General features: G+C 38.7%; 1 protein-coding gene across 4 annotated transcripts in view; it reads left to right on the forward strand.

Annotated features, from left to right (window-relative positions):
* The window catches only part of RGSL1 (regulator of G protein signaling like 1), a 102,065-nt gene that overhangs the window by 12,231 nt on the left and 74,171 nt on the right, over positions 1-15,663 (forward strand). For all 4 annotated transcript variants that reach the window (XM_006142329.2, XM_006142327.1, XM_027767952.1 and 1 more), the window contains exons 5-7: positions 8,877-8,981; positions 10,699-10,860; positions 12,201-13,165. In XM_006142329.2, coding sequence (XP_006142391.1) covers positions 8,877-8,981; positions 10,699-10,860; positions 12,201-13,165 — 1,232 coding nt within the window. The remainder of the gene's footprint in view (positions 1-8,876; positions 8,982-10,698; positions 10,861-12,200; positions 13,166-15,663) is intronic.

The raw sequence follows: 15,663 nt of genomic DNA on the forward strand, positions 1-15,663 counted from the left end.
GAAAAATATACCTGACGTGTGTGCATATGCATGTGTGTCCCAAATCCTGAGAGAAGAATGGAGGATAAGGGATAGTGGCTATCCCACTTAAGGGTGATTGTCACTTTCCCTCTCTTTATCTCTTTCTGTCTCTTCTCTCTTCCCAGTAAGTGCACACACCCTATGACAAAAATTTAAAAATAAATAAAGAAAGAAGAAGAAAGAGAAAGAAAGAAAAGTGAGCAGAACCCAATGTACCTGTGTGATACCATCAAGTGGCTAAGCATTGAGAATCCCAGAATAAAAGGAGAAAGAGAAATAGAAAGAGAAAACATGTGAAAAAATAATGGCTGGGGAACCAGCAGTTAGTGTAATGGCTATGTGGCTGGGGGCAGTTAGTGTAATGGCTATGTCGCTGGACTCCCACATAGTCGACCGCGGTTCGCATTCCAGACCCGGTCGTTTAAAACTCATGTTGGGCGCGTGTGCGTGTGTGCCCAAGATCCCAAGAGAATGGAGGAGAAGGGATTGCGGCGTGACCATCCCCCCTGGGGGGTGATTTCTCGCATTCTGTCTCTATGTCTCCCTCTGTCTGTCTGGCAAGCGCACACGCCCTCTAGCAAAAATCTCTCCAAAAAAAAGAAAAAGAAAAAGAAAAAGAATGGCTGAAATTTCCCCAAATTTGATGAAGAATGTAAATATAAACATCTGAGAAACTCAATAAACTCTAAGTAAGATGAACACAGAGATCTACACTAAAATACATTATAGTCAAACTCCTGAAAGACAAAGACAGAGAATCTTGAAAGCTGAAAGAAAAGCAACTTATCACTTACATGGGATCCTCATAAGTTTATAAGAGATTTCTCATCAGAAACTTTGGAGTGCAGAAGGCAGCAATCTGATATACTCAAAGTCTCAAAAGAAAAAATAATTAACGAAAAATCATATATCCAGCAAAATGGTACTTCAAAGGTAAGGATAAAATGAAGTCATTCCCAGATAAACAAAAGTTGAGGGAAGTACTAAAAGTTCCCTATTAGAAATGTTCAAGGAATTCCTTCAGGGTCAAATGAAAATATACTAGACAGTAACTTGAATACATATGAAGAAGTGAAGTCCTCAATAAAGGTAAATTAGCAGGCAACTGAAAAGGCTGGAATTATTGTATGGAATTATTGTAACCACAGTTTATAATGGCACTTTCTATTTTCTACATGCTTTAAGAGACTAATAAATTTTTTTAGAAGAACCACTGTTAGTCTGAAAGCTATTATTGGAGTACTTTTGTAACTCCACATTACATTTGTGTTCTACATAATTTAAGAGTCTAATGTATGATAACACATTTTGTTTATGGACAAACAATGTATAAAGATGTAGTTTTGTTACATCAACAGCCAAAAGGAGTGGAGGTGGAGCTGTAAAAAGAAAAGATTTTGTATGTTATTGAAATTTAACTGATATAAAATTAGAGTTCTAGCAACTTAAAATGTTAAATATAATCACCATGGTAACTGCAAAGAAAATGTTATGGAAGATATACAAAAGAAATGAGAGAGGAACTTAAATATTTCACTATTTAAAAAAATCAACTAAACACAAAAGACCACAAAAATGCTGGAAATGACAGAAAATACTATGGGGCATATAGAAAACAAAGAAAATGACAGAAGTCCCTAGAATTCTGCTCTGTTATATATTCTTTTTTTTTTTCACCACTAATTTGAAGGTTGTTGTGTTCATGCCTTGTTAGTTTTTTGAGGAGAAACATCAGGTTGTTTATTTGGAATCTTTTTCCTGTGTTTTTTGTTTTGTTTTGTTTTGTTTTTTAAGTTTTTGCCATAATGCATGCAAGTTTACTAGAGAGAGACAAAGAGAAAGAGAGAGAGAAAGTGAGAAATAAATCACCCTTCGGGGGGATGGCCACACCCAATCCCTTCTCCCCCATTCTCCTCTTGGGATTTTGGGCTCACAGACACATACTTCCCATGTGTTTTTCAAGTCACCAGGTTTGGGACTTAAACCTTTCTAACAGCCATGTGGGATCCAGCAGCATTAACTAGTATGCCACCTGACTGGCCCGACATGTTTTTTTCCTAATGTTGCTTGTATCATATTGTATTGATCATCCTTTAACTTCCTGCTGGCCCTCTTTACTTTTTTTTTTATATTAATGCTTATTACTATAAACTTTTCTTTTTTTACTGCTTTGGCTGTATTTTACAAATTTTGGTTTTGTGTTTTCTTTTTTATATGTTTCAAATTTTTTTTAACTTCCCTAATTTCTTTATTGATTCAGGAACATGTTAATTTCCATGTATTCGTGTATTTTCCAATATTTTTCTTGTTTGTTTTTAGTTTTACTTGTTTTGTTTATTATTTATTATGGTCAGAAAAGATACTTGATATGATTTTGGATTTTTTGAATTTGTTGAGACTTATTTTAGCATAACATATGATCTATCTGAAGAAAGTTTCATGTGCTGATGAGAAGAAATGTGTATTCTGCAGATATTGGGTGAAATGTTTTCTTAGGTTAGGCATATTTGATTTATAATGCAGTTTAAATTTGATGTATCTTTGTTGGTTTTCTGTCTAAATGATCTGTCCAATGCTGAAAGTCAGGTGTTGAAGTCCTCAACTGTTATTGTTTTTGTTTTCTTAAGAATTATTTTATTTATTCATTTATTTATTTTAATTTGTCCAGAGAGGGGCAGAGAGAGAGAAAGAGAAAGAGAGAGAAAGCTACCAGGTCCGGGACTTGAACCGTGGTTGGCCATGTGGCCAACAGTGCCTTAACCACTAAGCTTTCTGCTGGTCCCCCTCAACTATTATTGTATTTAAGTTTCTTTCTCCCTTTAGTGCTAATTGTATTTGCTTTAAACACTTGGATGCTCCATGTTGAGTGCTTGTATATTTACAATTTTCATATTCTCTTGCTGAATATGCCCTCTTATTGTTATGTAATGATTTCCTTAGTCTTCTTTTGGAGATTCCTTTTTGACTTAAAGTCTATTTTGTGTAATATAAGTATACCTGTTCCTTCTTGGTTTGGTTTCTATTTGAGTGGAATATATTTATCTATGGTTTCAATCTATGTGTGTTTTTACAGTTGAAGTTCGTTTCTTGTAGCAGTGTAAGTTGGGTCTTTTTTATTATTCATTCAGCCATTCTCTCTCTTTTATATGTGGAATTTCTTTCATTTACATTCAAGGTTATTTTTAATAGGGGAGGGCTTACTCTTATCATATTGTTCATTATTTTCTGGTTGTTTTGTATTTCCTTTATCCTTTTCTTCCTATGATTATTATTATTATTTTTTTGCAGTTTGGTAATTTTCATTAGTAGTAATGTTTGATTCATTTCTTTCTCATTTGCATATTTGCTGTAAAGTGAATTAATACTTTTCATGTTTTCCCAATGGTACTTCTAGTCCTTTTGCTTCCAGATCTAGGATTCTCTCAAGCATTTCTTGTAAACCCAGTCTAGTGATGATGAATCTCCTCAGTTTTTGCTTGCTAAGAAAAACTTTTTCTCTTAGTTCTCAAGTATTGAGATATTGTTGAGTATAGTACATTTGACTATTAATTTTTTCTTTCTTTCAGCAATTTGAATATCTTAGCTCATTCTCTCATGGGCCTATAAGATTTCTGCTAAGAAATTTGATGTTAATTTAATGGGGAATTCCCTTATATGTTCCCTTACTACTTTTAGGATTATCTCTTTCTTTTTCTCTTGACAGTTTGACTATAAAGTGCCTCAGAGATTATCTTTTTAGAGTGAATCTATTGGGGACCTTTTAATTTCCTGAATCTGGATATGCATGCATCTTTCAAGACTTGGAAAGTTTTCAGTTAATGTTTTATTAAATAGATTTTCTATGTCTTTTCTCATTTTCCTTCGGAAACTTAAATAAAAATATTTACTCACTTAATGGTGTCCTATAAGTCCTGCAAGTATTCTTTATTCTTTCCTTTTTTATTTTCACTTTAACAAGTTCATTCATTCTTTCTTCCTTGCTTTCTTTCTTTCTTTTTTTTTTTTAGATTTCTGCCCTAGGGCATGCGTGCTCACCAGAGAGTTAAAGGGTGAGAAATCACCCTTGTGGGGGCATGGTCACACCACAATCCCTTCTCCTCCATTCTCCTCTTGGGATGTTGGGCATGTATGCACATGTTCCTGGCATGATTTTCAAGCCACCAAGTCCAACACTCAAACCATTGTTGACCATTAAGGAATCCAGTGCCTTAACCACCACACTATCTGTTGTTCTCAGACCAAGTTATTTCAAAAGAGCTGTCTTTAATTTCAGAAATTCTTTCTTCTGCTTGCTCTCAATTATATTTTTTATTTCATTCATTGAATTTTTCAACTCCAAGATTATTGTTTGGTTCATTTGTATGATATCTATTTGTTGAAGTTTTCATTCATTTTTCTGAATTGTTTTCCTGATTTTGCTTTATCTTCCATCTGTAGTCTCCAATATCTTGCTGAATTTCCTAAAGTTCATTATTTTGAATCCCTTTTCAGGAATTTCATAGGTTTATTTTTCACTGGAGTCTGTTACTTAAGAATTATTGTATTCCTTTGGAATAGTTATGTTTCCTCCTGTTCCACGTTTCTTTGTTTCTACATTGATACCTGCACATCTGGTAGGACAGTCATGTTCTCTAATTTTATAGCATAGCTTTGTAAGTAAATAGTTTTTCTCATCAATCTGTCCCATAGTGTCAGTTAGGAGAGTGCTTTGGTTTTGGTTCTGGGTGGGTACAGTAGTGTAGTGTTCATGTGATCTTTGGCTATAATCAACATCAGCAGTGTCTGTGAGAGCCTAAACTGCTAATGTTTATGGAAATAGTGGCACAGCTTTGCAAGGGTGGCAGTTGCCAAGAGGTCTGTAGGCCCTGGTGGAAGGGATCACAGTAGCACTACTAGTTGAGAGAGCAGGGTTACAAGGGGCAGTAGGCACTGGAGGGGGCCCCTGGTGTCATGTACATCTGAGTCCCCTAGTCTTGGGAGTGACTTGCCTGTTGTGCTGGCCTGCCTGTTTGCTGCAGAACACAGTGCAACATGAACTCAATTACTTGGGTCATGAGTATATCACTGGGTCCGATGTGGCTATAGTACTTCATACTTTTGTGGGATAAAAGTTGGGCCTTAAAGATATGGAGATGTGGTGGATATTGGTCTTTAGGCAAAATGCACTCTAGCAGTGACTCTGGCACTGTGTCAAAGCTACTTGGATCCCACTGAATGGAGGATACTCAATATGAACTTCTCTGAAGTAATATAGCTACGTGGGCTCTAGACAATTCCCTATGCTGGTCTTAGAGCCTGCGAAGACTGTGGGGCTCCTTTGAAGCTAGAGCAGCAAGTATCTGTCATGGTAATGGGAATTGTTATGGATCTTCTGCTTAGCTCTTCTCCACAATGGAGAAACTGACCTGACATATGCTTTGCTTCCCTCTGTATTCTGCCATTCAAGTCTCTGTGTTTCAGAGGGCTTCCATCACTTCCTTGGCAACTTTAAATATTCTTCCCTAGACACTCAAAGAGTAATTTATTTGTTGTTTTGGTCCTTCTTTGTAGAAGATCTAAGCCCTCAATACCTCTAGTTAGACATCTTGATAACATCTCCGGAAGAATGAATTTAAAAACAAAATCCATCTATACATTGTCTACAAGAGATTTATTTTAGATTCATAGAAATAGGTTGAGAGGTGAAGAGCGTAGGAAATTTGGGGGAGAAATGGAGAGGTAAGACACTTGCAGAACACAGATAAAGTTTATTATCTGTTGACAAGGTTGTGTATGGTGGTCTCGACTGGGCTGGACTGAGGTGTATATCATGCTGGGTAAAGTCTCTTCACAATCTAAATGATGTATAGTGATTTAATGTATGAATAATAATAAAAATATATATAAAAATAGAAAAAATAAATAGGTTGAAAGTGAATGACTAGAAAAAGATATTCCATGAAAATAATAACCAAATGAGAGCAGTGGTACCCTATAATAATATCAGATGAAATAGACTTTAAATCAGAAAAAGGCTGCAAAAGACAAAGAAAGACATTATAGGGTTAGTGTAATGGCTATGTTGCTGGACTCCCACGTGGTCGACCGCGGTTCGCATCCCAGACCCGGTGGCTTAAAATTCACGCCAGGCGTGTGTGCGTGTGTGCCCAAGATCCCGAGAGGAGAACGGAGGAGAAGGGACTGCAGCGTGGCCATCCCCCCTGGGGGGTGATTTCTCGCTTTCTGTGTCTGTCTCTCTCTGTCTGTCTGGCGAGCGCAAGCACCCTATAGCAAAAACCTATAAAAAAAAAAAAAAACACAGACATTATATATTAATGCAAAATTCGACACAGCCCAGGATATAACAGTTATAAAGTTCACTCATCTAATAACAGGTCATCAAAATATAGGAAGCCAAAACTTCCCAGGACTGAAGTGAGAAACAGACAATTCTGCAATAAAAATTGAAGACTTCAGTACCCAACTTCAAATAATGAATAGAAAAATAAGGCAAAAGATAAGTAAAGATCTAGAGAATTTAAACACAATAAACCAACTAGATCTAAAAGACACACACAGAACATTCTACCCAACAGCAGCATGCACATTCTTTTCTTATGCACATTTTTCAAGATAGATCAGATATGTTAGGCCATAAATTAAGTCTCAATAGAGATTTTTAACTATCATGCAAAATATATTTTCTTACTGCAACAGGATGAAGTTAGAAATAATAAGGGAAATAATATTTGAAAACTCACAAATTTGTGGAAATTAAGCAGCATAGTCTTAAAACCAGTGGATCAAGTAGCATAATGGTTACATCGCTGGACTCCCGCATAGTCCACTGCAATCTGAGTCCTGGACCCAGCAGCTTAAAACTCATGCCAGACGCAAAAGCATGTCTGTCCAAAATCCCAAGAGGAGAATGGAGGAGAAGGGATTATGGTGTGACCATCCCCGGGTGTGGGTGGGGGTGGGGGGGTGATTTCTAGTTTTCTGTCTCTCTGTTTCTCTCTGTCCAACAAGTGCACACATCCTATAGTAAAGAAAAAAAAAAGAAGAAGAAGAAGAAGAAAGAAAAAGAAAACCCAATGGATCAAAGACAAATAAAATTACAAAGAAAGAAAATAGTTAAGAGATAAGTGAAAATGAAAACACAATGTGCCAAAACTTATGGATACAGTAAGAGCAGTACAAAGAAAGGAATTTATAGCCATAAATGCTTATATTTAAACAAAGAAAAATATCAAATAAACAACCTAACTTTACCAGGGAACTAGAAAAAGAGAAACACACTCAACCCAAAGTCGGTAGAAGGAAGGAAATAATGAAAATTAAAGCAGATCAGTGATGGGACCAGCAGTTAGCGTAATAGCTATGTTGCTGGACTCCCATGTAGTCGACTGCGATTGGAGTCCCAGACCCAGTGGCTTAAACTCACACCGGGCGTGTGTGTGTGTGTGCCCAAGATCCTGAGAGAGGAGAAGGGAGTAGAAGGGATTGCGGCATGGCCATCCCTCCTGGGGGGTGATTTCTCACTTTCTGTCTCTCTGTCTCTCTCTGTTTCTGGCAAGAGCATGCGCCCTATAGCAAAAGCCTCTCCAAAATAAGAAAAGAAAAAAAAAAAGCAGATCAGTGAAACAAAGAACAAACAATAGAGAAAATCAATTAAATCAAAAAGCAATTCTTTTATAAGATAAAAATACTTTAAGTGGACTAAGAAAAAAGGAGAGAGAAAACTACATAATTACTAAAAAGAAACAAATGACTCAAATCAAAATGAAAGTGGGAATATTAACTGCTGATTCTACAGAAGCATAAAGAATTCAAGAGAAGTCTGTGAGTCCAGCTACATAGCTCAGCAATCGGGAAGCCAGATGCCATATGGCCAACTGCAATTTGAATTCCAGCTGTGGTGGCTTGAAAAAACATGCTCACATGTGCATGCATGCCCAAAACCATGATAGCAAGAAGGTATGGAGAGAAAAAAGATAGCAGCTTGACCCTTTGATGGTGTGCTTTCTCTCTCTGGCATGTGCACATGCCCTCTGGCAATTAAAAGAAAGAGAGAGTACTTTGAATGACTGCACACCAATAAACTGGATAATCTAGACAGAATAGGTCAATTCCTAGAGACACAAAATGTACCAATAGTGAACAGAATAAACTAGAAAATCTGAATAGAACTGTAACTACTAAAGAGATTAAATCAGTAATCAAAAATCTCCCAACAAAGCCAAGTCCTAGACCTGATTGTTTTATTGATGAATTTTACCAAACATTTAAATAAGAACTAGTACCAAACCCTTTCAAACTTTTCCAGAAAAGGAGAAGTGAAAACCTCCTAACTCATTCTATGAGAGTAGCATTACCCCGATGCCAAGGTCAGACAAAGACACTATAAGAAAATTACAAATCAATACCCCTGATGAACATAAAATAATTTCCACCTCAGGCAAAGTTAGGTTAGGCACATCCATGAAGTAAGATCAACTGTAACAAATCAACTGCTATTCTCAACTATTTCTTTGTGCAGGAAGTTGTGTGTGTGTGTGTGTGTGTGTGTGTGTGTGTATAAAACGGGATTAAAATCACTGTTATGTGAAAGGGAAGGAATCTTTGTTGGAGGATGTTTTCAGCTGTGGATTGTATGTGTACTTGTGGGCCTCATACATGTCACAGGGTGTATATCACCAGAAGATCTGGTCCTTAGCTTCAGAAGAAACATGTAACCAAGCATCCAACTCATCTAACTGGCCACCATGTTTCCTCACTCATACTGAGCGAATGGAAGTCTGGCTGTGTGCGAGGCTGAGAGAGAGGGCAGGGGAAGGGTTTATTCTCTCTCTCTTACCATGAACTTTTCCTGGCAGCCAAAATGATGAGATGGAAAAAGGCAGACCAGTGGCTACTCGAGAAATGCATTGGTGGGGTCAGAGGAATGTGGCGCTTCTGTTCCTACCTCAACAGCAGTGCAGGTGGGTTCTTGAAATTGTTCCTAGTGCCTTTGAAAGCTCTGAACAGTTTTCCTGGATAGGAACAGGTTCCCCCAGAGCCTCAGCGGACAGTTATATAATGCAGTCTGGATAAAAATCTTTGAAAAGCAGGCTCCATAGTATAAAGTTAGGGTAAAAGCAGTAAGAGTCCCTTTCATTTACTTATTTATTTATTCATTAATTCATTCAGTAATCTTTCCTTTTTTTTTTGGAGAGATTTTCACTGTAGGGTGCATGCGCTCGCCAGACAGACAGAGAGAGACATAGAGACAGAAAGCGAGAAATCACCCCCCAGGGGGGATGATCACACCACAATCCCTTCTCCTCCATTCTCCTCTCGGGATCTTGGGCACGCACACACACGCACCCGGCGTGAGTTTTAAGCCACCGGGTCCGGGACACGAACCACGGTCGACTACGTGGGAGTCCAGTGACATAGCCATTACGCTAACTGCTGGTTCCCAGTAATCTTTCTTTTTTAAGATTTGCCATAGCATGTGTGAACCTACTAGAGAGAGACAGAGAGAGGGAAAGTGAGAAATCAGCCCCCCCAGGGGGGATGGCCACACCACAATCCCATCTCCTCCACTCTCCTCTCAGGATTTTGAGCACACATACACATGCTCCTGGCATGATTTTCTAGTCATTGGGTCCAGGAAACCATAATCAGCCATATGAGAGTCCAACACCTTAACCATTACACCATTCAATAATCTTTTTGAGCACCACTATGAGGCAACCACTATGCTGGTGGGTTGGCATACAAAGGTGAACAAGATCTGTAAGTTTCTACTTCATAAAGCTACTGCTATGGCAGGGAGGCAGACAAGGAACAAGTAAATAAATCACTGTAGCAAAAGTGTTGGGAACTACTCTCCTTATTTTGTTTGGTCTGGTAGTTGCTGAGTGCTGGGAGGCTGGCAGCTGGCACCAGCTGATGCGTCAGCTCAGCAATACTAAGTTGCATCCAGGGACAAGTCCTAGTTTAAGGGTGAAGTCCTCAATCTCCAGGAGGCACATTGGGGAAAACTGGACTGAATGTTTCTTTTACTTTGTCTCTCAGACTTCAGCCCTAGCAAAGTTTTGAAAGAAGAAACATAGTTTTTAGCTCATATCCTTCTGCTGGCTCTTTGGGTCCATGACCTAGGAAATATTCTTCTTACTCTAATCTGCATTTTTGAGGGACAAAATTCACATCTTTTGATTCCTCTTCAGAGTCTTGCAGTCTTAAGTAACTGGTTTTTTTTTAAAAGAATTATTTATTTCATTTTATTTATTACTATCATTGATTTTTGTTTGTTTGTTTGTTTGTTTTAAATTTGACTGGAGAAAGGAAAGTGAGAAAGCAAGTTACCAGGTCCAGGACTCAAATCACGGTCAGCCATGTGGAAGTCCATCACCTTAACCATCATGCCACCTCCCAGCCCCTAGTGACTATTTTACTAACAACAGTAACAATAACAAAAAATTCACAAAGGATTCCTATCCAGTAAGTCTCTTTTCTCCATGCCTCCCATCGTCCTCCAATTATCAGTAGAACTTTTCTGGAAATGAGGCCTTAACTCAAAGGTGTGACAGATAGTGGGTGATGTGATGTCGCAGAGCAGGCCCACATGGGGATTTCAGGGCTTCACCCAGATGCAGCTCTCCATGGGGCAAGATTGAGATGCATCTCTGTATCCCCCCTGTCTGGTCCTAGGTGAAGAGTTGCTGGATTTCTGGATCCTTACTGAGAAGATCCTGAGCATAGATGAGATGAACCTGGAAGTGAGAGACTACTACCTGTCTCTGTTGCTCATGCTGAAGGCCACCCACCTACAGGAGGGCTCCAGGGTCGTCACTCTCTGCAACATGAACATCAGTAAGAATAAGGAGTGTTGGAAGGCAAATCTCTGGGAGCTGTAAGGACGACAAAATATCAGTTCAGCATCTGTTATTCCTCAACATCTTGCTGTGTAGACTGCCACCCTTTCCATCTTCTGTAGCAGAGATGCCTGTGGGAACCACAACTGGGGAAGGGTTCAGAGAGACTGGTCGTCCGTAGATGGGTGCTTGCCTCTTCTTGGGATATTACCTGCCAGTGAAGGTTGGCTGGGAGGAAGGAAGAGGAATTGAGACAGGGTAATTGAGAAGCTCCAGTATCTTCTGAACATGCGTTGACCTGTCATTTCAGTCTTTTTAATTGGGATTCCCTAGAATAAAATATAGCCCATGGGCCAAATGCAGTATATGTGGCTATGAGCTAAGAATGTTTTTTCATTTTTAAAGGGTTACAAAAAAAAAAAAGAGGAAGAAAACTGCGCATCGGAAATTGTATGTGGTTCACAAGGCCTGAAATATTTACTATCTGGGGCTTTCCATATAAAGTTTGCCAAACCTTTCTCTAGACATCGAATTCACCCATACTTGTTTGTTTGATAAAGAGGCATTCCTAACCCAAACACAAGTGTGTTCTGGGAGATCTAAGTCACATTCCTCTATGATAATACAAATAACTGAGAATTTAATTGACATTAAAATCAGGGCTAATAAGGGCTCCTTCAAATTATTCAGTCCACACTTCTTCCTCTAGTCATATCTGACTCTGGGGAAACCTAATTTGATGTACTTGTCTCTTGTTTTTTTTAATTAATTCATTTATTTTTTTATTGCCAGTGGGTGTGTGCACTCACCAAAGAGAGAGAGAGAAAGAGGGGAAAAGCATCTCCCAGGGGGATGTGGTCACACCACGATCCCTTCTTCTCCATTTCTCTATCCTGTTGGAATTTGGGGAAGGCATGTACACATGCCTGGCGTGTTATTCAAAATGCTCGGGCCAAGATTTTTACCGTAGTCAGCCATGTGGGATCTGGCTCCCTTAACCATTAGGCAATAGGGCAACCTGATGTCTCTTATTCTTATTCATTTTTGTATGAATATATACATTTTGCTTTTCTTTACAGTAACAGTTATCTAAAGGTATTTTCATTTTATGGAGGAATTTCATAAGATGACTCATTTCTATGGGGATCAAATAAGGTAATCAGAAAAAGAGGTCACAATACACCTAAAACCTAAAAATGTGTCCATACTCCAGGACTGCATGAAGAACTAATGAAATGCTATACAGAAAGACGTTTGGAAAAATTTAAAAGCCTGTTCATTATTGTCATTGTCATTATCACATCATTTTCACCTTTGCTCTCTCTGTATTCTTTCCAGAGTCCCTCCTGAACCTCTCCATCTGGCATCCCAACCAGTCAACCACCAGGAGGGAGCTCCTGAGCCACATGCAGAAAGTGGCCCTATTTAAACTCCAGAGCTATTGGCTCCCTAACTTTTACACCCACGCCAAGGTGGCCATGGCCAAAGAGGAAGCATGCCAAGGTCTGATGCAGGAATACGAGACCCGCCAGTACAGTATTTGCTGCACACATGTGGGAGGACTCCCTCTAAACATGAGCATCAAGAAGGGCTGCCACTCACAGAAGCAGTACTCGAGCAAGAAGGCCAAGAGAAAAATGTGGCAACTGGTAGATCCTGGCTTTTGGTCCTTGGAAATGGACTCCAAGTCAGATACTATGACTGTTGCCCCTCAGGAGATGTGTTCTCCGGAAAATGTGGTTGTCCAAATGTCTTCCCTGAACGCAGATTCTTCAAAGGAGGGGATAACTAGTTCCGTTGAAAAGGATACTCAGTGCGCTGGGAAGTCTAGCATGAAGAAAGTCAACAGCCAGCTCTACATGGAGGGCCTCTTCAAGACAAATTTCTCTTCCCAGCTGAGGGCTACCACCCCCATCATCAATCATTCCTCCCAGGTAACAGTCAAGAAGGTCATCAAGCAAAGTTTCTCCCTGGGGTACACCTACTGGGCCTTGTGTGCTGATGTCTGTGCTGGAAGTCCTTTCCGAAAACACCTTAAAAAGCTAAATTTGAAAGTGGAGACCCAACTTTTGGAACTCTGGCAGGATCTGCATCATTTCCTCAGTGTCCTGATGAGTAATAGGAAGAATGGGAATGCTGTCTTTCGTCACATGCTGGGTGAAAGAATCTGTGAGCTCTACCTGAATGAGCAGATTGGTCCATCCTTACCGCTCAAATCCCAAACCATTCAGGGGCTGAAGGAACAGCTGCCTTCTGGAGATGTGAACCCTTGGATTCCCAAAGCCCAGAAGGAGATCTGCAAGGTAATATCTGCAAGGTAATCCTTGCCTCATGGAAATGGTTTGGTATCTGGCAGATTAGGTTAACCGACGAAAATCCAAAAATCCTATCTGTTTAACTACCATCAGTCATACCTCAATAATAAGATTAAAACAATTATATATATGTGTGTGTATACACACACACATATACACATACATATACTGTGATATGCATATATAATGACTGACTCTTATAATGTATATATAGGTACATATATACATCTATTATATACACATATAATATACTTTTTAATGTTTTAAATAGAAACCATATGCACTTATAATATATTATCTTATTATATTATATACTTATAATAAATAACAATGTGTTTTGGGAAAGACATGACACACTTTGGAATAGAAAAAATATGTCATAACTTTTCCAACAATCGATACTATAATTTAAAATATACATAAGCTTTATTTGTCTACTTCTTTTCTTCCTGTAGGGGAGGGCTTTTTGTCAGTGTCATCACCACTGTCTCTCAAATATCTAGAACACTACATGGCAGTGCAGTGTTCAGTGCTCAGTAGTGCTGATAAGCATTCAGACATTTGTTGTTTCAATCAATCCCAGTTGAAAATGACCCCTTTTGGGCCTTGACCTGTGTTGTCTCTTCTGGTTCAAGGCAAGTGATTCTGTGAGAATTTACATTTTCATCCATCTGTGTTCAACTATTCTTCAATGATCCAACATCCTTTCTTGAGTACCTGTAACATACCAGCTAACCTACCGATTTCCTGACATCTGACTCATGAGTATAGGAACAGAGTTGACATGGAGCAGAGGAAAAACTAATGATTTCAGTTCTGTGTCTATCATCATTTGGGCTTAGAAAAACTCAAAGTCTAAAGTTTTTAGACTGGGCCTCTTTCCTCATGTATAAAATTTTGGATTGGGGAGAAATCATATTTTGTAGTTACAATTGTGATTTAACACATTTGTAGATACGTTGAGTATACTATGGTATAAAAGGCAATAAGTAGAAGAGGGTATGAGCCTTGAAAACAGAACATCAACTTAAAAATCTGTTTTTTTCTAACCAAAGAGGGTAGGATTTATAGAAGGTGTTTAAGACAGCAGTAGTAAGGAGTTCCACAGAAACTGGTAAAGACATAAAAGAAGCCAACTAGGATGACAAGAATTATAAATTCCTTGATTCTATATAGACAAAGTCTAACATAAAGTAGATTAGTGACTACCAGAGGTTGAGAGGAGGGAAATGGGAAATTACTGCTTAGCTATTAACAGAACTACTGTTTGAGGTGATGAAAAACAAAAATAGAGCTGGGGCCAGCAAGTGGTGTAGTGGTTAAGGTGCTGGACTCCCACATGGCCAACCATGATTTGAGTCCTAGATCTGGCAGCTTGAAACTCACACCAGATGTGTGTACATGCATGCCAAAAATCCTGAGAGGAGAATGGAAGAGAAGAGATTGAGACCTGGCCATCCCCCTGGGGCATAATTTCTTACTTTCTCTCTTTTTGTCTTTCTTTGTCTCTCTACTGAGTGAACACACCCTATGACACAAATCTCTGCCAAAACACACACAAACACACATACATATTTAATTTGCTAGAAGGCACGTGCACTTGCCAAAAATGAGAGGGAGAGAGAATGAGAAAAAATTTCTTAGGAAAGATCATCACACCATAATCTCTTCTCTTCCGTTTCTCCCTGGATTTGGGGCATGCATGCACACACTTCCAGCATTTTTTACAAGCTTCTGGGCCCAGGACTTGAATTGTGGGATTAGCTATGTGAGAATCAGCTGCCTTAAACACCATGCCACTAGCTGACTGTGCATATATTTAATGTCACTGAATTGTACACTTACAATGGCTAACATGGTAAGTTTTGTGTTACATATTTTGCCACGAATATTTTTTTAAGAAATTAAGACTGAAGATACAAAGGACACAGATTTAGTGAGAAGAGTATGTTCATCTTCCAGCCCTTTTAATAGACCCACAGACCTTCATATAGGATAGTACCTTGAAGGTTCTCTCATCCTCTGCTCTCATTATACAAATGGCAGACCAAGCTCTAAGGTCTCACTGCTGTTTGTTGACAAGTGAAAACCAGTGTCCATCCTGTTCCATCTATTATAAGGTTAGCAACTAATCTGGTAGCCAATTCTGACTTAGAACCTGTATTTACATGGCCAACCAACCTAAGAATGGTTCTACTGATACGATTTTTTAAATGGTAGGAAAAACAGAGACAGAGAGGGAAAGTGAGAAATCACCCACTAGGGGAGATGACTATGCTACAATCCCTTCTCCTCCATTCTCCTATTGGGATTTTTTTTCTCTTTAAATTTATTTATTTTTTACATTAATTCACTATACATCATTACAGCATACAAATGAATTTTCCATCCAAAATACACTGTATATTGGCTCAATCAAGCACATCAACATACATGTTATCGGCAAATAATTTTCCAATTCTTATGTCTTATATACTTTGTTTTTT

This window comes from Tupaia chinensis, unplaced genomic scaffold (assembly GCF_000334495.1).
Source record: "Tupaia chinensis unplaced genomic scaffold, TupChi_1.0 Scaffold000074_1, whole genome shotgun sequence".
Lineage (NCBI taxonomy): Eukaryota > Metazoa > Chordata > Mammalia > Scandentia > Tupaiidae > Tupaia > Tupaia belangeri.